The 20,704-nt window shown below is 35.7% G+C and overlaps 1 protein-coding gene across 1 annotated transcript in view; it reads right to left on the bottom strand.

The window, feature by feature from the left end:
• rock2b (rho-associated, coiled-coil containing protein kinase 2b) overlaps positions 1–20,684 on the bottom strand; it is a 28,154-nt gene extending 7,470 nt beyond the window's left edge. The window contains exons 1-21 of the mRNA XM_042746195.1: positions 20,223–20,684; positions 16,460–16,541; positions 15,981–16,081; positions 14,469–14,606; positions 13,511–13,771; positions 12,990–13,134; positions 12,768–12,906; positions 11,389–11,480; positions 8,159–8,321; positions 7,093–7,177; positions 6,666–6,754; positions 6,308–6,356; positions 6,076–6,211; positions 5,577–5,659; positions 4,542–4,788; positions 3,139–3,245; positions 2,838–2,994; positions 2,224–2,384; positions 1,810–1,994; positions 1,493–1,562; positions 1,267–1,370 (exon numbers count right to left, since the gene is read on the bottom strand). Coding sequence (XP_042602129.1) covers positions 1,267–1,370; positions 1,493–1,562; positions 1,810–1,994; positions 2,224–2,384; positions 2,838–2,994; positions 3,139–3,245; positions 4,542–4,788; positions 5,577–5,659; positions 6,076–6,211; positions 6,308–6,356; positions 6,666–6,754; positions 7,093–7,177; positions 8,159–8,321; positions 11,389–11,480; positions 12,768–12,906; positions 12,990–13,134; positions 13,511–13,771; positions 14,469–14,606; positions 15,981–16,081; positions 16,460–16,541; positions 20,223–20,321 — 2,693 coding nt within the window. The 5' untranslated portion in view covers positions 20,322–20,684. The remainder of the gene's footprint in view (positions 1–1,266; positions 1,371–1,492; positions 1,563–1,809; positions 1,995–2,223; positions 2,385–2,837; positions 2,995–3,138; positions 3,246–4,541; positions 4,789–5,576; positions 5,660–6,075; positions 6,212–6,307; positions 6,357–6,665; positions 6,755–7,092; positions 7,178–8,158; positions 8,322–11,388; positions 11,481–12,767; positions 12,907–12,989; positions 13,135–13,510; positions 13,772–14,468; positions 14,607–15,980; positions 16,082–16,459; positions 16,542–20,222) is intronic.
• Positions 20,685–20,704: the final 20 nt, after the last annotated feature.

Here is a 20,704-nt window from a genome sequence, read left to right on the forward strand (position 1 = left end):
AGATGCAAGCATAGATATTGTTATCTGTTCATTCATTCTGTTAGCATCTATTTACCTTACTTGCCTTGCACTAATTGATGTGGTTTCATGTGCATATGTGAACCTGGCCCACAAAACCAGTCAATTTTTCAAAAACTGAGATTTAAACATCTGAATGCTGAATAAATAAGCTTTACATTGATGTATTGTTTGTTTTGATATGATAATATTTGGCAGAGATACAACTGTTTGAAAATCTGGAATCTAAGGGGGTTAAAAAAATCTAAATATTGAGAAAATCGCCTTTAAAGCAACACTATGTAATTTTTTCTATGTTCAAAATTTGCAAAATGTATATAATGAGTGAGTACTTCATAAATTAATCTGCCAAACCCCCTTTTAGTCTTATCCCAAATCACTATGGTACATTTATAATAAGTGATTATTTCTGGACTTTTGTAGCCTGTTCGGGTCGTCACCGCTGCAGAGTAACACATACCTGCGTGAATCGGCATAGACATAAACTTGGAGAAGTAGCTCCGGTTAGAATGTTCTTCCGCGGGATGCGTGCAGTTATGTTTAATAACCGCTAGAGCACCAAAATTAACATAGTGTTGCTTTAAAAGCTGTCCAAATGAACGTCTTAGCAATGTATATTACTAATCAAAAATTAAGTTTTAATATATTTACGGTAGGGAATTTACAAAGTATCTTCCATGGAACATTATCTTTACTTGATATGCTAATGATTTTTGGCATAAAAGCAAATCGATAATTTTGACCCATACAATGTATTTTTGGCTATTGCTATAAATGAGACTGGTTTGTGGTCCAGGGTCACATATTACTTTTTCTCCTCGCTGGAAAAAACTGTAGCTATATTGATCAACTATGTTTTTCATCCTCTGTACCACTAGGAGGCGCTCTGCCTATAATGTGGAATACACAAGCATTTAGATCGCTTCAAAACCAAAAGACGAAGACGAAAAGCCAAGAAACTCACATTTTCATTTTTCAGTTTTATCAAAACTTGAAGCTACATTTTTTTAACGTTTGGCCCTCTAGTGGTTGAAGCAGTTGAAACTACAAGTTACTTGTTAAGAAACACCGATTTGATCATTACGTGAGTTCTGCACAGATGTATCTATCTGATGGATCATGATTACAGGTGATAGTGTCAAACGAAAATAGTTACGCAGAGCAGTTTATAAAAAAAAAAAAGTCCAGTCATTTTCATATGTCCTGCCATCCTGTTTCAAAAACAAATACTTGAGTGGAAATACACACCTCTCTTCCTGCAGGTCCTCTATTCTCCGCTGAGCATCTGTGTAGAGTTTAGCCTTTTCATCACTGTCCTCCTTAAGCTCTCGAATCTGAGTCTTATATAATTTCTGAAATCAAGGAAAAAAAAATTCAATTTAAAACAAATATGAGAGCACAGATACACGAACCAATCAAAATACAGCCCTCCACACATTCACTGACAAAATATGTTAAAGCCTGTCAGACATACTGTGAAGTACTGCTCTGACTCCAACTGGTCCTTCAGCTCTTTCAGCTGTTTGTCAGCTTCTTCTCTCTCCCTGAGTGGGCAAAGAGAGCTTTTAATTGCATGCACAATATATGTGTGCTATGTAACATTATGCTTATTAGTGTTTCGCTTTGTAAGTTTAGAAAAACAGGCTACAAAAAAAAGAGTGATAACTATAACGATAACCCAGTTTTATTAATCATTCTAATTCTATGAGAATAGGGACGTTCACACCACAATGACACAGAAAAACAATATCATTGTAATTTATATCTCATCCATCATGAAGCCTAACTTACCTGCGTAGTTCTTGACTTTGTTTCTCCAGGCTGAGTTTGAGCTCCAGCAGATGGTTGAGTTCTTGTTTTAGATGTTTCTCAGAGGAGCGCAGGGTGCTGACCTCCTGCCTCTGTACATTGAGATCTGCCTGAAACAGAGTCTTCTTCTGAGTCTCCTGCTGCACACGTACACTCAGCACCTCCACCTGTCACACACACACACACACACACACAAAAGGCTGGATTTAATATCTTGGACTCTCCACACACATATATGTGTATGCATATATGTAATTTTAAAATGCCTTTAATTTTAAGTTTAAGTTTTGTGCCAAAAAATAAATGAAAAATATGTGCAAGTGTTGAAAATATGTGCAAAAAACACAACATATTACAAAAATATGCCAGGCAAAAACAACAGTCAGACAGGTGTACCTCCTCAGTGAGTTTTTCTTTGAGCGAGCGGAGCTCCTGAAGCTCGTGTTTGGCTTGCTTGTAGTCACAGTCTAATACTGAGTTTTCCTTCTCCAGCTGCATCAGTCTGTTTTCCAACTGTTGCTTCGCAGATCGTTCTTCCAGCAGTTTATGTTCCATATCTGTCACACAAACACACACAACATCACCAAACGGCAAACGAGCCACAGGCTTGTACTACAGACTTTGGAAAGGTATACTCCGCTAGAACAATTTTTTTTAAAAAGAGTAAAACGTCATTTTGGAATGAGGAAAACATTTTTTTCATTCAGGGGTAATGCTCATACACTTCCAAAAGAATCATGTAAATCTTGACAGGCAAGTTTCTGGTCTCAAAGTAAAGATTAAACACACAAGTTTTTTGTTTATTCGAATTCCTTTTGAGTAATAGTTTTATATTTATTACAGGATAGTTTTAAGAGAGGGAACTGAGCACTTTCCCCAGAGTAAACGAATGGGTAACTAAGTTAACAATGATTTGTTTTTCTCTCACTCCTTTTTAATTTTTTTAATTTGTAGTGAAATGTGTACATGTTTTTAGAGTTTTTAAATCAGAAGCAACTGTGTAATTTTACCGTTCAGGGCCTCAGACTTCTCCTCAATGGATTGGTTGATTTTGTTGTTGTCAGCCAATCTGGCTTTAGTGGCTTTATGCTCTCCCTCCTCCTGCTCTAGACTCTGCTGAATGGCTTTGAGTTTAAAAGAAAGATCAATCTCCTGCTTGCTCTTCTCCTGTGGGTGAAGGGGACAACATTAATAGGGGGTTCAAAATAATACACATAACCACACACACATCATATGCTGAGAATGTGAGTCATTTAGTCTCTCACTAAAACACATACGTACACGCATACACACACACACACACACACACACCTTTTCCAGGGCAGTAAGATCCTCCTGTAACTGTCTTTTCTCTGCTTCAGTCTTTGATAGAGAACTCTTTACATGCTTTAACTCATCTTCCAGTCCAGAGACACGGCCTGAAAATGTAAGAAACATAGAAATAAAAATGAAATTGAAAGAAAGACAGGCTGACAAAAACACAAGAATAAAGTTGAAACCAAAGGTAAGGAATTCAGGTTCATTTTAATGTTTAATCTCAAACCATAAAAACCATAAATGGGTGTTTCTTCTATAGGCACATTTGGCCATGTGGACCTTTAGAATATAAATACTCATAAAACACTTCAAATTCTTGCTATTTTTATTTTTTTTTTTTTACTTTGTCTCTTCCTAACATTTTTTTTTTATTATATTTTATTGTTAGAATAAAAATGGATAAAACAAATGTAATATTAATACAATATGTTTACTATATTATTAATACTAATTATGATATGAATATATATATATATATATATATATATATATATATATATATATATATATATATATATTATATATAATATATATATATATATATATATATATATATATTAATTATAATAATAATATACTATTAAATTAATATAACAAATGACCTTGACTTCTTTGTTTTCTTCATATCTACTGCATATTTTATCTCAATCCTAAAATAATTTTTTATAAAACTTGTGGCAAAACCAATCGTCATGGTGGAAAAGAATGAGGGACAGTTGTAATTTGAGAAAAATTGACAATAATTAAAAACTGATTTAATATAACTGATAAATATTTTGTGGTTTATGGTTTGTTTATTTCACAATTTGCTTAGCTTGGAATTTTCATATTTTAAAATTGAACTCTTGGTCTGGGGTACAAATTAATAATAAAAGAAAATCCTTACATAAAAAGCATCTGAAAAGTAGCAAAAATAAATGAAGGCACAGTGAGTTTTAAAGTAGGTAATTCTGTTATTTTAATGAAATAATAATACTAATCTCTCAGGAGATAAAAAATAGACACAGAAACAAAACCTCAAAACTGAGAATATGTCACAGAAGAGAGATTTCATGTTTGCCTGTTTTTCTCTGTCCAGCGACATAACGTCAGCTACCTGCCTCCGACCTTAAAATAATGTTCTATTCATGTTTACACTCGCTACGGGCAGCTCCACCCCAACACAACAACACTGCCCAGCCCAGCAGACAAGAGCCCAGTGTGTCCTTCAGCGAGGAGCTGACCACTACACACTCATACATAAATATTTGCTTTCACTCACTCACATAGACCTGCACACAAGTGTGATCCCTAGAATGTAACACAGTCTCCTTCTAGGAAGCTTAGCAGATGCTAATTCACAGCTACATTTGTCTGATGAACAGAAACAGGCATAGACACACATGCAATGCACTCACCTTGTAGGTCATTGATGGTCTCTGAGCCGAGGCTTCTCTCTCGCTTCTCCACCTCCAGTGAGGTTTGCAGGCTCAGTCTCTCCTGTTCCAGACCCAGCCGGCTGCTCTCCAGCTGGGCCAGACGCTCCTGAAGCTCCCTGAGAGAGACCTCCAGCTGCTGGGACTGTCTCAAAGCCTCGCCCTGGGTCTTCTTCAGCCGCTCGGACTCCTCCACCTCAGCCTGGTGCTTAGCATTCAGCTCCTCTAACTAAAGACACATTAATTCAGCATCAGAATCTCTTTTGTACTTTTATTATATCCTTAAAACCAAAACAAATTTACACAACTGTCCAAAAGTTTGGGGTTAGTACCATTTTTTTTGTCATGTTTTAGAAAGAAGTCTCTTATGCTCTTCAAGCCTGCATTTATGTTGGGATTCTTTGACGAAAAGAAAGTTTAAAAGAACAGCATTTACTGAAATTTAATAGAAATGTAATAGAAATTTGGGATATTATGTATGTATTTACTGTCACTTTTGACAGTACTGTCAATTTAATCTTTAGTGAATAAAATTATTGATTCTTTTAAAAACTTTTGATTGGTAGTTTAAGCTAAAATTATTTTTGGGCTTCAGAAATGAATATAAGAATATAAGCAGACTTGAATTCAACAGCATTTTGTTCCATTAGCAGATTTCTTCACTTATTTGAATAACAAACCTCAAATATTTTTTATAATTTTATATTTAGAAAAACATTCTAATACTTATTTAAAAAGGCTTTTTTACTTATAAAAAGTTTTTCTTGTAAATATTTAAAAAAAAATTGGCTGTGATAGAAGAAAGTATTTTAACGTAGGAAAATTAACTACTTTAGCATTAAGCACAAACCTCAGTAAGTTTAATGTTTTCTTTTCTATAGCCTTTTTTTTGCTGCTTTTAATTTGTAAACGTACTAAAATCTGATAAAAAGGTTTATCAGTTTATCATCTGGCTATTTGTTATATAGTTATTGTTCTGAGGTTAATGGTTTGATAAAGTTTTGCTCAGAGACCCACCTGTCTTTCCAGGAGAATGTTCTTCTCGGCGGAGATATGGGTCTTCTTCTTCAGTTCAGCAAGCTGCTCTTTCAGGCTGCTCACTGCAAGAGAGAGAGAAATGCAAAATATGTTAACATCACAACATCAGCAGAGCAGAACTAATACTTTCTAGATGGGAGAACGTCAGAAGCTAGTACTGAGCAAATCGGGTAGAAATTTAGAGCCAGTGCTTTGGAAAAATAAGAGGTGCAGAATTAGTGGTTTCTAGATGGGAGTATGTTTGAAGAAAAACTCATGTCATTCAATGAATGTTGAGTAATACTGAAAGTTAAGATGGGGTAATCCCGCAGGTATTGTTGAGTTTTTGTTTGTGTTTTTTTTGTAGTTTTACAGATGGTTTGTTGTATTAGTGAAAAGTTTTTTTTTTTTTCGCTCCTTGTAAATACACAATGTAGTCACGGTTTTTAATTTAATGTCATTGTTGAGGTTCTATCAAGTGTGTTTGTAATGTTCTCACCCTCATTCTCAAGCAGACGCTTTTTGTCTGTTTCTTGGCCAGCCTTTCGTATGCTCGCAGAACGCTGATGCTTCAGTAAAGCTTTCTCTTTCTCCAGTTCCCTCAGAGATTCTTCCGCCGCCTGTCTCGCATTCACCTGCAACAAGACAGAAACAAGAAGCAGCATTTTTTTTCTGAACGGTTTCAATCAAAAGCCTTTTTTGGATGAGTGCAACTTAAAACTGTGTCTTACTTCTTCTTCAAGCTCTTTGGACAACTTCTCTAGCCGCTGATTTACTGTTCTGTTGAGACACAATACAGATTAAATTTGTTGTAAGTGTTTTGAATTTGCCATTTGTATGAATTTGACAACAGAATTACAGTGGGGTCCAAAATCAGAGGTCACAAAAATGTAATTTAAAGAAAAAATAAACATGGCATGAAATTGAAATATTGATATTTCTTAGTTTCTATTGAACTTTCCATTTACATTATTTCGGAAACATCCTTTTTTAAAAGTTGTATTAAATAAAAAAAAAAAATAATTAAAAAAGCAAAAAAAATTATATTTTCTCATTTGGATCCTACTGCATGTTTATGAGTATATGTACCTGCATTTATTTTCCAGTTCCTCCTTTGCTAGCATCTCATGTTTGATTTTTTCTTCCAACTTTTTCAGCCTCTTTTGTAGGTCACTGGACTGGGAACATGCAAAAAACACATGTGAAAAGTCAAAAAAAAGAAAACTGATGCCAGTTGTTTTTCCATTCTATTAAAAGCAGCAATTATCTAAAGAATGTGGTGAAACACTCCAATTATGTTGAGTAACGGCACCAAACGGCTGGGGTAAATTCTGCTGCAGAGCATGTCATATAAGCATCTATTTTAGAAATCTAAGTGCCAATGTTGTGCCACCCGCTATTATAGAGCAATATTCCCCACACTTTTTGCATTATGTACACTCACATCAGTAAGGCTCAAATACCCCTTTATCAACAACAACATAAAAAAAGTAATACAATTTTAAAATATATGCACCTCTGCCTGGTTTAAATTATGATCCTCATTGACACTATCAGCATTAGAGTCCTCTTCTGAACACTTATTGTTTTGGTTTAACAGTCTGAAAGAGAGATAGAAAGAGCATTATGGAAAAAGTTCCACTCTTCTCAGCAAGCTTCGTCCTTGTTTACTCTGCAGCAACACACTTTGAGCTTTCATAAATCAATACAAGATGAAAAAGACAGTTTGGAGAATAAGTTTGAAAGAGAGAGGGAACAAGGAGGAGAGAGGAAATGAAAGAAAGAAAATCTCAAAGCAACTATTCAATCTCCAGCCAATCTCAGCCAGTGGCCCATGTGGCTTCACTCAGCCACACTGGAGAAACTGAGAAAGCGAGGGAGGAAACAGGGAAAGGATAAGGGAAAAAGGAGGGAATTGTAATGGAACAAATACGGCACTCATTCATGGTTACCAAAATCATGCACAAATACTGTACATCCTGACTCTATCAATCCATAACAGAAGCTTGCTGTCATTTTTACAGTTCTGTTGTGTTCATTTGTGAGACAAACAGCGCTACACTGTCCGAAATATGGACTTTTAACTCTTTCTATCTCAGATTTCACCATTTTCATTATTTATCTCTTCACTGTAGATGTTAATTTAGAAAAGATTGAAAATGGAAAATTTTAGTGATAAAAAATGTATAATAACCATCATAAACAACAATAACAATAACAACAAACTAATGGAAATCAAGTGAATATATTATTTTCTGGTTATGCTCAGCTCTAAAATATTTCATATGTTAGAAATGGTTTTGAGTGCAAAATCTTTATCGAGTAATGAATGCCTGTGAAAGTCATGGAAATTCATTGGCCAAAATGTGTGGGAACCCTGTTGGGACCCTTTTTCCACACACGTCAATTATATCACATTGCCATATTATGCAACAAACCAATTACGTAAGCTGAAATTAAAAATATTTGTAATAAAATATAACAATATTTTACATTATAATACAACATTTCACTAGCCACTCTTCCACTGTCAGAATCCATCTTGTCACAAACACACACAAAACACACATTTTCAAACTTACTGGTCCTCCCTGAAATACGTGAAGCCCACAAATGGTAGCTGATTTCCTGTGAAGGCACGGGGAGGTGCAAAGGTCTCGGTTCCTAACGGATCATCCTTTATATCATCATCAAAGTTACTGGTGTCAATATCGCTACTCAGCTCCGGCACCACTGGAGCCATGGCTGAGAGACAGAGAGAGGCAGAGAGAGAGAGAGAGAGAGGAGGGGGTTGAGAGAATACTGTAAAAGATTTGAGCAAAAATAGTGTGTCCTGTTTGAGTGCTTGTGTGTGTGAGAGAGAGTCTCACAGTGAAAGGCTCAGTGTGAGTAGCACACAAAGCAGACACTGTACTGAAGGGAGGAGTGGCATGTATGACTTGCCAAGCTGGCCGGTGCTTACTCACTACCTACTGTGCTCACACACACTCACATCCAAAACACTCCCTGCCTCTGGAGCGACCATGCTGAGCACGCTGGGAGAACATGTGTCAAACATCTAATGGGGATGGGCTGCATTCAAACTCTCCACAGCCAAACGAAAACAGACAGAGATGTTGGATCTTTGTGCTTTAAGTTCAGCCTTTGAATGATTGATTGGTTAATTTAACACATACGAGAAAGAAATGTATTAATTCCAAAGACAAACATAAAAAGATATTTTGAAAAACAAACTTGTATAAAATTTTTAAGTTGCTATATAGGTTGCATTATTTAGTTTTTTCTTTATGAATTGTTATATTTATCCATATGGCACACCTACATACTCAAATTGAGCAAATTTTATCCTTTGATATCTTAATAGCTTGATTTTTAATTGAGTTAGTCAACTGACTGTTTTTAAAGGGATGGTTCAGTGAAAATTCTGTCAGGAATTACTCACCCTCATGCTGTTCCAAACCTTTGTTCATCTTCAGAACACAAATTAAGATATTTTTGATGAAATCCGAGAGCTTTCTGACCATGCATAGACAGCAACGGAACTACCACATTTAAGGCCCAGAAAGGTAGTAAGGACATTGTTAAAATAGTCCATGTGACATCAATGCTTCAACCATCATGGTATGAAGGTACAAGAAGCTCGACTGACATGGAAGAGGAGAAATTGTAGAATAAAGTTGTTATTTTTGTTTTCTTATTGAATTGGTGGAATTATTAAATGGATTTTTTTTTTTAAGAATTCTCACATGGACTTTTTTACAGATTTGTTTTGTTGTTTTTTGTGGAGGTTTTGTTTTTTTGAATTATTGATTTTTTTTCCGAGGGTGTTAAAGGTTTTTAAAGGTTTGGGGGTGAGTGATTGTTGGTAGTTTTTTAATTTTTGAGTGAAATATTTTTCATTATCCCTTTAATGCTTATAAATATTTTTATTTATGTAATTCAAAATAAATAAATAACTGCAGTAATGTCACTGATGGCACTGATCCATAAATGTCTCAATGAGGAAATGCATTACTGCAAATTCATTAGTATACAGTTATCTTTCTCTGCACAATGGAAACATCCACATTTTTTTTCAATATACTGTAAAACCAATTCAGACATAAGTCAGTTTAGACAATAAACATCTATTAAACTAATCAAAAATTAACCAAAAAAGTATGTCAGCACTGATGCAAGAAAAACAATCTTGAAGGGAAAATCTAATTCATTTTTTTCCAACGACAAAATCTGTTGTATTTTATTCTGATTTGCATGAAAATGATATGTTGCCATATGGCAACACCGCACCATACAGATATATAGATGCAGTTGTTTCCCAGAATGCTCTTTGATAGCACCGCTAATAACAGACTACTGTGGAGGCAGAGAGAAAGCTAGATAGAAAGCAAATACAGAACGTGCATTTGAGCATCACTGGAGCGAGGGATAGAGAGAGGAGCAGAAAACGAGTCCAACTCTGTGGTTTTGAGGCTTTTCTCTCATTAGTAACTGTGTAAGGGCCAAATGCTGGGTTCCGCCCTTACTGAAACCAACTCCATACCACCGTAACCCTGTCCCAAACACCACAACCCCAGCAGGAGCACATCACAGCACAACACAGCAGAGAGCAATGTTACAGAAAAAAACAAAACTAACAAAAATAAAGTATTAATGGCATAAAACAGCAAAAAGTGTAACATCACTCACTGATGTTTTATCACATCACATAATTAAAGGGATAGATCACCCAAAAATTTTAATTCAGTCATTAATTACTCACCCTCTTGTTGTTTCAAACCCGTAAAACAGATTAAGATATTTTTGATGACATCCGAGAGCTCTCTGACCCTTCAAAGACAGCAACAAAATTGAAATGTTCCCAGGTCCAAAAATGTAGCAAGGAAATGAGAAAAATATCAGGGGTTCAACTGTAATTTTACGAAGCTATGAGAATACTTTTTGTGTGCAAAGAAAACTAAAATAAAAATTTTATTAAATAATTCTTCTCCTCCTCATCCAGTCTGCTTGAAATGTTGAAATCTTTATTTTTTGTTTTCTTTGCTTGCAAGAAGTTTTCTCGTAGCTTCATAAAAAATTATGTCACATGGACTATTTTACTGACGTCCTTGCTACATTTTTGAACATTTCAGTTGTGTTGCTGTGTCTTTGGAGGGTCAGAAAGCTCTCAAATTTCATCAAAAATATCTTAATTTGTGTTCCAAAGATGCACAATGGTCTTACGGGTTTGGAATAACATGAGTGGGAGTAATTAAAGACAGAATTTTCATTTTTGGGTGAACTATCCCTTTAAGCTTCATGGAGAAATATACATCAATTATGTGAAGATAAATTATGGTTAACAAGACAACTAAACATGTTAACTGTTTTAGTTACTGTATCATTATAAATCAATAAAACAGTTAGTGGGTAGAACCACAAAAAAAAAAAAAGTGTTAGCACAAAGTGAATTCAAGACTATGTATGCATGACTGAAATAGCTTTTCTCTGAAGCATAGCATGAGGGCGTGAAGTGAATGTTTGCCTGGAGAAAAATATGAGCAGCAATTTCATTCAAATTAAAAGCTGTACCCCAAAACCCCATATTCATAATTTGAGCAGATATGAATGACTCAAGACAAGAACCGATGCAAGACTTCAGTATATACATCTACTGTATACCGTTATCATTCTGCACATGCATAATGTTATAGTAAGTTAATAATATTGACTTAATAGTGATAATTACTTAATTGGCTATAATTATCATGAATGATCATGACATTCACAAGTCATGATCCCAAATCATTCACACTCACACTCAGAGGCTTACTGTCTCGTATGGTGTCGAAGGTCCACTGATCGTTCTTGAAGAAGGGGTGACATTTTATCTCATCCACTCCAGTCCGGCCAAGCCTCACCTCCCTGAACATAGCAAAACACTGGTCAGCAAACCAAACAGAGAACCACAACCACTCTCACTAATCCGTTAAGTGACATCTGTGTGTGTGAGCCTGGAACTTCCAACAGCGAGTGGCTGATGGGAAGCGGCAGAGCATGGATGAGTTGAGGAGTGAAAGCGACACACACAGCAACATCCAAAAATAAGGAACGGTCGTTCTCCTCCCATTCCTTGCATCTGGATCAGAGGGGACTGCCACGTGTGGGACATTCCTGTAGCTAGAATGCAAAGGGAGGGGTGTGTGTGTGTTGTGCTTTTACATGAAAACATAAACCCCTCTCTGGATATTTGATCAGGAATGCTCATATGTGTGTGCATGTGAGAGGGAGGAGAAAAAGAGAGTTACTGGAAAACAGATTGAAGTTGAAAGGCTGAAAGAGTGACCTGGCATTAAAAATGAAATGCAGTAGAAGCATTGGAACATGAAGTTGAAGTTTTACCAGTGACTGATTTTTGGCTATTAAAAGCATAAAATGAATAGATGTGGACCTGTACATCATTTTATGTACACTACCATTTCAAAAACTGGGCTCCATAAGATTTTTTTATAGTTTGTTATTGTGTATTCTTATGTATTATATTATTAATACAGTATTAGTGATAGTTTTTAGTATTAGTGATCAAAACCTCTTTTTTCTATTTAAATATATTTGAACTGTTTTCTATTTGTATATATTTTATTTCTGTGTTGGCAAAGCTGAAATTTCAGCAGCTGTTACTCCAGTCTTGACAAATGATCCTTCAGGAATTATTTCTAATAGGCTGATTTCATCTTATCAATGGGGAAAACGGTTGTGCTGCCTAATATTCTTGTGGAAACTGACACATTTTTCCCTCAGGATTCTTTAGCAAAAGATTTTAAAGTTAAAAATTAAAAGTTAAAAAGAAAACATTGTTTTAACATTATTATAATCTTTTGTCACTAAATATTGATATTATAAATATTGTCACCTTTGATCAATATAAGGTATCCTTGCTGACCCCTACAGTTTTCAACAGTGAGATAATAAAAATAATCAAAACTAATACAAACAAAATAATATTCAAGTATAACTATTTCAATATAGCTATTTTTTATTCTACTTATGGTTAAGTCATTATTGGTAATTTTGCAATACATTTAAGCAACGTTTCAACAATGGAAAGTTTTTATTTTATTTATCATTACTGCTTTTGACGTCACATCTCAGGGCAGTAAAAGCTTAATGTTTAAAAGAGGTTAATCCAAACTCTGCATTTCTCTCTCTCACCTGTCAGACAGAAAGGCACAGATGAGGTCTTTGGCCTCCTTTGACATTTCGATATCACCTGGGAAAGTTAAGCTGTTTTTATGATCCATGATCTTTCCGTAGGTGCCCACCAGGGACTCTGCATAAAATGGTGTGTCACCTGTCCACATCGACAGAAGAGTTAATATAGTGAGATGACATCACAGGATATTGGAAGATACAGATGAAGTTGGTGCTACTCACCCACTAGCAGCTCATAAATGAAAACTCCAACAGACCACCAGTCACACTCCCGGCCATAGAAACCTGTTCCTCCTTGAGACATCAAAACCTCTGGGGAAATGTAATCAGGAGTCCCGACAGCAGTGTCACAGCGGACCATACCGGACTAAACACAAATACAGATGCATATACACATATATAACTATTACATACACTGGTTAAACCAATGTTGCTATGTTGTCTGTGCATATTAAGCTGGGAAAAATACCCCCTTTTAAATCCATTGACAGGTTATCATAATTCACACTGCACTACATGATCTAACCAGAAGATGGCAGCACTGACATAATTATTACCATAGCATCGGGGATTTCAGCAGTCTTCATGCAAAACTTAAGGTTTCAACTAGGTTTCTTGTTCTAAAATTGTCAATACACTATGATTTGTGACAAAATAATTGCAATCTTGCATACCATATAATTTGACACTCAGTTACATGAACACACACATCAAAAGCACCTATCACATAACCCAAAACACACCGAGTCCATCTTCATGCATGTTCCAAAGTCAGCGAGTTTCAGGTGTCCATTGCGGTCGAGCAGCATGTTGTCTGGTTTGATGTCTCTGTGAATGAAGCCCAGAGAATGGATGGCGTCCAGTGCCAGCACCACTTCTGCCGTGTAGAATCGAGCCCACTCTTCTGGGATGTCATAGTTGCTGGTCAGAGTCACCAGGTCTCCACCGGGCATGAACTCCATCACCAAATAAAGGTACTTCTCATCTTGGAATGCACAGCACAGCTATGTGGACAAAGAGAGAGAGTGAGGTGAACAGGTGTCACAGTACCAACATTTTAGCAGTCGATAGCAATACAGTGTAATCTTACTGTGTTTTATTTAATAATAATTGTTTATTTTAATAACATTTTAATTATGTAATCATGTACTCTTATATTCCATATTTTTTATAATATTCATTCCATTTAAATTATTATACTTATTAAAATAAATATATATTTTTTTAAAAATCAGGTTTTTCAGAGTAATTATTATTTAAGATAACTGTCCATCATAATGACCACATTTTGTTAATATTATCAACAAATCAACATCACAGCAGCAATTATGTTAGGCTTCAAGGTCTAATGAGCATATCTGACATTTCTTGTCTTGCCTATTTACATTAGGACATAACTTAATGTCTTTACAACATGTGCAGGTGCATCCTGTGAGGCGCAAGCATTCAAACACAGCCGCCTGTCAGTCATATAGCATTTGGTTTGCATTTTTTTGCATTTTATTATCAACTTAGTATTGAAGTACTGGTAATTTTGACATCCCTAGAGATGATTATTTACTTACTAATTATTTAATCTTTTAACAGTGTCCTTGTATGCACTCTAGAATTGTTTTCTTTCAGTTCGCCAGATACAGATGCAGTTCTCAAACATACAAAAAGTACCACAAATGCATATCTTTATATGAAAGGGAATCCCACCTGAACAATCCAAGGACTCTTGGAGAATGCCATGATGTCACGCTCCTCCCAGAAGAAGGCGGAGTCAGAGCGCTTGACCATCTCAAACTTGCTGAGCTGCTTCATGGCATACACTTGTTGGGACACTTTGTGTCGTACCTACAGGCACAAATGTGCATTAACATCATAAATATCCACATAAACCCTTAATGAAACTACAAACATTCTGCAATACGTTATTTAATGCAAACAAGTGTTTAATGTATCTATATCTGACTGTATAAGCAACACATAATGCAATACCATAGTTAATTATTTATAAAGACTATGGTAATAAAGACTTAAATATTTTTGAGGGACAAGTGTGAAACTAAAAGAATAAGACAATATGTGCACAAGGTATCACAAGGACAAAGGCATGCACGCTCTGTGTTGTTGCAGGTAAGTAGGAGCAGTCAGAACATGTGCGTACAAGCCTCACTGGCATTAAATGATTAGTTCACTTTTAAATTAAAATTTCCTGATAATTAACTCACACCCATGTTATCCAAGATGTTAACGTCTTTCTTTCTTCAGTCGAAAAGAAATTAAGGTTTTTTGGTGAAAACATTCCAGGATTATTCTCCTTATAGTGGACTTCAATGGCTACCAAACGGTTGAAGGTCAAAATTACAGTTTCAGTGCAGCTTCAAAGGGCTCTACATGATACCAGACGAGGAATAGGGTCTTATCTAGCAAAACGATCTGTCATTTTTAATAAAAAATAAAAATGTATATGCTTTATAAACAGAAATGCTCACCTTGCACTGCTCTGCGATGCGTGTCCATGACTTCACGTAATACGTAATCACGTTGAAAAGTTATACACGTGACAGACGGAAATACGATTTAGTGTTTACAAGTCAAACATGCAAAGACTAAGTTAAATGCCGTTTACAATTTTTTTTTATATGTGTCATATACAACAACTTTTGAACCGTCCTCCTTCTCCACATTTGTAAACACTGACTGAGTCGGTACTTCCGCCCTACATCATGCATGACTTTTTCAACATAATTGGAATTAAATTATTTAACATAATTTAAAAGTCATGGATGCGCAATGCAGAGCAGTGCAAGCAAGAATTTCTGTTTATAAAGCATATACATTTTTTTTTTTTTTTTAGAAAATGACCCTTATTCCTCGTCTGGTATCGTGTAGAGCCCTTTGAAGCTGCACTGAAACTGTCGTTTTGACCTTCAAACGTTTGGTAGCCACTGAAGTCCACTATAAGGAAAATAATCCTGGAATGTTTTCATCAAAAAAGTTAATTTCTTTTTGACTGAAGAAAGGAAGACGTAAACATCTTGGATGACATGGGGGTGAGTAAATTCTCAGGAAATTTTAATTTGAAAGTGAACTAATCCTTTAACACACACACACACACACACACACACAAAAGAAAAGGCTATGCCTGAAGACAAACAGCACATAACATGGGCAGACTCTCACATAAACACACACCCACACACTCTCAGGCACACACTTACTCACCAGCTGCACTGCGCCGAACGCTCCACGACCAATCAGCTTGACTCTGTCAAAATCATCTAGTTTCACCTGTAGTTCCCTGAGGCAACTCACTGACTTTTCATCTAGAGAGATTATACCATGCATATTATTATATTAATACATTTTATCATTTAATAATTAACAGACACATTTACATTATACAAGGTTTAAACATTTTTTTTTTATGTAGGCTACATGTTGACAAGGCTGACAGAAAGATTTGGATGTGTTTTGATATATCCATATATTGCTATGACAATATAGCATGTACAGTATGATTTTTTTATCATTATATATTCCAGAGAAAAATGTTAGCAATAAGTAACTGAGATAAAGTTCTATAATTACTGATAATGTTAATTCTTAAAGCTTAATTCAGCAAAAAAACAAAAAACAACAACAAAAAAAAAACATGCACATACATTAAATTGAATAATCTTTGCACTTCCTAAAACACTTACATCTGTTTAAGAAGGAATCGATATTTTTGTTCTTTCTCAGTGCGGGATGATTCAGATCAAGGGCCAGAGCAGTTACGGAATCCTGCAGAAGACAAGAGCAAAAAGAATAAAAAAAACACTTAAAGATAATTCTTATAATCTTATAATATTTCTTATAATCTCAAATACACAGCGATTTCTACAACTGGCTTTCTCTTTATTCACACAGCCAAAAATGACTTCAGAGAGACTTCATTACTCTCCTCTAATCCCAGATCTAAACCCACTCTGACAGACAGTCCTGTTGTGTCATTTAGCTTTGGATATAAACCCAAAGAAGAGATTTGGGAGCGGGATTAGGCCTTAATGGTCCTCTTGCAGTGAGAATTAAGTAACTGTATATTTATAAATGACTTTAGGAAATTAATGATATGAATGACACTGGATGATCCTGGAAATTACCTCACACACCCCTCCAAACACACACAGTGACACTGCAGAGCTATACATAGAAGACACACACAGCACACACGCTTTCCCCCACCCCCAACATTCCCAGCCCAAACACTTCCATTTGGCCAAGCCAACATCATAAACTAGCTTGCCCAACATAAAAGGTTAATAACAGTGTTTTGCTGCAGCTGGAACAAGAAAAACAGCTAATCCAGGGCTCCACAGTTAGGACAGATGAAGAGCACAGTGGTAATATAACAGAGTTTCAACCCAGTCGATAAAAACTGTCACTTACCCTTATCTGGCCATATATGTAATATTTTTAATAAATCAATTAGATTTTTTTTATTCATCTAGGACAAATTAAATTGATCAAGACAAAGACATAATGTGACAAAAGATTTATATTTTAAATATATGCTGAGCTTTTAAAATCATGGTTTCCCCAAAAAATATTAGGCTGCAAAACTGTTTTCAACATTGAGAATAATAAAAATGTTTCGTGAGCAGCAAATCAGAATTAGAATGATTTCTGAAGGATCATGTGACACAGAAGACTGGAATAATGGTTGTTGAAAATTCAGCCATCACAGGTACACATATCAATTTAAAATATATTTAAATAGAAAACAGTTATTTTAAATTGTAATAATATTTCACAACATTATTATTTTTTCCTGCATTTTTTATGAAACAAATGCAGCTTTGGTGAACGGACTTTAAAAAAAGATGTTATATACCTTCAAAACTTTTAAGTTTACAATGTGTGCTAGGTGAAATCTGTTTCCTTAACACAAACAGGCACTCGCATACAAGCCAAAATATACATAGACAATCAACAATGTCAGAATCCTGTTTTCCTTGCACCAGGAGTCAGTCCACAATACAGCGTTCAAAAAACGCAAACACACACTCAAAGGAAACTGGTGTCAGCTATCTCTCTCCTCAATTGAAGGATGTGACCTCAGCTTCCTGTATGACATTTCCCCTGGTAGCAATGCAGCAGGATACAATGAGTCTGCATCCAATATTATAAATTAAAGATCATTACTCATGAGTCACAATAAACACCACACTAATATGACTTTAGTATCAGAATGGGGTTGTGATGTCAATATGATGAACTTAAATGGAGCTCTGTCTGACGAGCATGTTTTTGAAGAGCATGGGAATAAAGACAGGATTTAATCCTCTGGATAAAAGAGGAATGAAATGCAACTCAACATAGGCTGTGTATATTTTCAACTCTGTTACTGAGAGTTGACTTAGCATGCATGGCTAAGCAGCTGAGGTAGTGAGTGGATGTTTCTTAGTAAACGTGCTGTGGAAAGAACCAGCAGGGATTTAGTTAGGTCTTTCCCTGGGCCTCTCATAGCCAGAGCATGACAGGCACACACACACACACACACACGCCAGAAATACATCACCCAGTACCTCCAGGGTTTGTTCATAGATAGCTATCATTTTCCATCAGTGGAACAGTTCACTATGTAACGCTATTATCTAATTTACCAACAGAGTTCTAAAAGGGTTTGTCTTTATAAATATTTCTGCATGGATGTGCCAAATTATTTATTTTAAAAAATGTTTATTAATAATTTCAATTAAAGCTGCACTCGAACTGGCTGATACCGCAGTTGTCTTGGACTTTTACTGTGGATTTAGTATTTGCCCCAAAAAAGTATCCATGTACCAATGACTTAAGACAAAATAACAATTAAGACAAACTGAGAAGTATTCAGCTGGTCATGTGATCTTAAAATGGCCACCCCCTGAGGCGACCTACTCCATGTAAAATAAAACTGCTTTTTTTAACCGCTATATAAAAGGCACATCTTTGTATCTAAAGAAAAATACTACTATTTGTTGCTTTAGGTGTAAAAATTTATTAATGAGAAAAAAAATCCTGTGCACATGGAAGAGCTACTATATAAAGGAACGTCATTGTATGAACTGTCACCATTGTGCCCTTGAGCAAGTCACTTAAGTCCAGAAACATCCTTGTAAGTGTATTGTAAGATGCTTTAAATGAAAGTATATGTGAAATGACTAATAATACCATAGGCAGACAGCTATTGGACTATTGAACAGTAAAGAAGCAGCTAGAGAAAGTAGGGTGTGCCAAATTTCAATCTTGCTCAAAAATGCAGTTCTTGTCTGGAATGAGGGTTTTTTTTTCCTGCTGAGGAGAATGGTTTGTAATAATGTAATACATTTCGGTCTTTGATGGAAAGAGACAATGGGAGCATACATTCTATACATTCCCACACTGTAAAGCGTGCTTAACAAGACCTCACGTTTCACCTTAACCCATTGAATAAACATGTATGTATCTTCACATTTCGTAAAGCTATACTTCCTGCCTTCTAATGATATGTGCTTCAAGTAAAATAAGTGAAGCCTGGTGCTTTAGGCCTGGACAATAATGAAGTGTTGTATTTGGTGAAAATATTACCATCAAAAGACAGCAATATTACTGTGGAGGAGGATGTGTTGATAACACACTGATCAGAGATAAGAAACAGGGACATTACCACAATCCTCTGGGACAAACGTCCAGTCATTTGTTTACACCCTCAACATATAATTCAGTTTTGTTTTGTGTTGTACAACCTATATGAGTAGGAAGGGCTTTCCGGTATTTTCATTATTTTGCTGGGTGTTCTTAATATAATAGAATAAATAATATTAACATTAATATTACAACATAAACAAACAGCTTTTATTGCTCTTTGCAATAGCCAATGTGGATTACATAGGTCATCTGGATAATTAAAAAATAAGTACATATGACTAGTGTTTTGAAATGTGATTATATCAATTTGATTTACAAATGGACCTTGTTCCCCCCTTTTGAAATGTAGGTATGTCTTTAATGATTTACAGGTGCATTCATTTTCTATTATGCATGATATTCTGGTATTTACTCTAAGTAAAATAATTTACTTGCTCCACATCTTTTAGAAAAACTCATGTAGGTCTACACATGTAATAATCATATTTTGAATGAACATGGATTAATTGTTCCTGCGATTGCTACTGGAGATGCAAGCTCTTGCTATTACTGTACACTTTAATAATTTTTAAAACTCATTAATGTTTACAAAATAAATGTCAGAAGGACTCATGAGACAAATGTTGGCCAAGAAGTGTCTAATAATGTTTGTCAATTTTTAGGGGGGAAAAGAAACTGTTTCCTTGAGATTTTAATGAATATTGAGTTCATGATTCAAACTTCTGACTAAACAAAACCTCCCAGATATGTATTTTAGTTAGAAGGTCCACAGAAAACAAACACGTTTCCTAGCATCCCAATATCCCATAACCTTACCAGCAAACTCTCCAAATTCAGCGGTGATCGTTGGTCCCTGATGAGTGACTCCAGTACTCTCACCCTCTTTTCTAGTCTCTTTCCTGCTCCAGTCGACATTGCGGCGGCTCGGTGTTGTGAAGGTCCCGGCAGACATCAGATTGAGAGCCGCGATTGTGAGACTTCAAAGAGCCGAGTCAAACTTGTCACTACCTGTCGTAACTCAATGCGACGCCTCTCGAAGCTCACCGGTTCTGGATGAATTAATTCTTTAGCCAAAGACTTTATACACGGAATAAATGAACGGAATACAGTAGTTTTGAGTCTTGTCCTCCTGTGTAAATGACAGCGGCGTTCCGCGCGCTTGTGCCAGCAGCATAAGATCAAATGAGTTCAGGAAGCCGAGTGTCTCTCCCGCTCCGGTTCAACAATTACAAGGGAAAAACCTTCCGTGTACGGTCTGTGTTGAAAAACACACTCTCGTTCTTCCTCACTGTTGTTAT

This window comes from Cyprinus carpio, chromosome B20, assembly GCF_018340385.1.
Source record: "Cyprinus carpio isolate SPL01 chromosome B20, ASM1834038v1, whole genome shotgun sequence".
NCBI classification, from domain to species: Eukaryota; Metazoa; Chordata; class Actinopteri; order Cypriniformes; family Cyprinidae; genus Cyprinus; species Cyprinus carpio.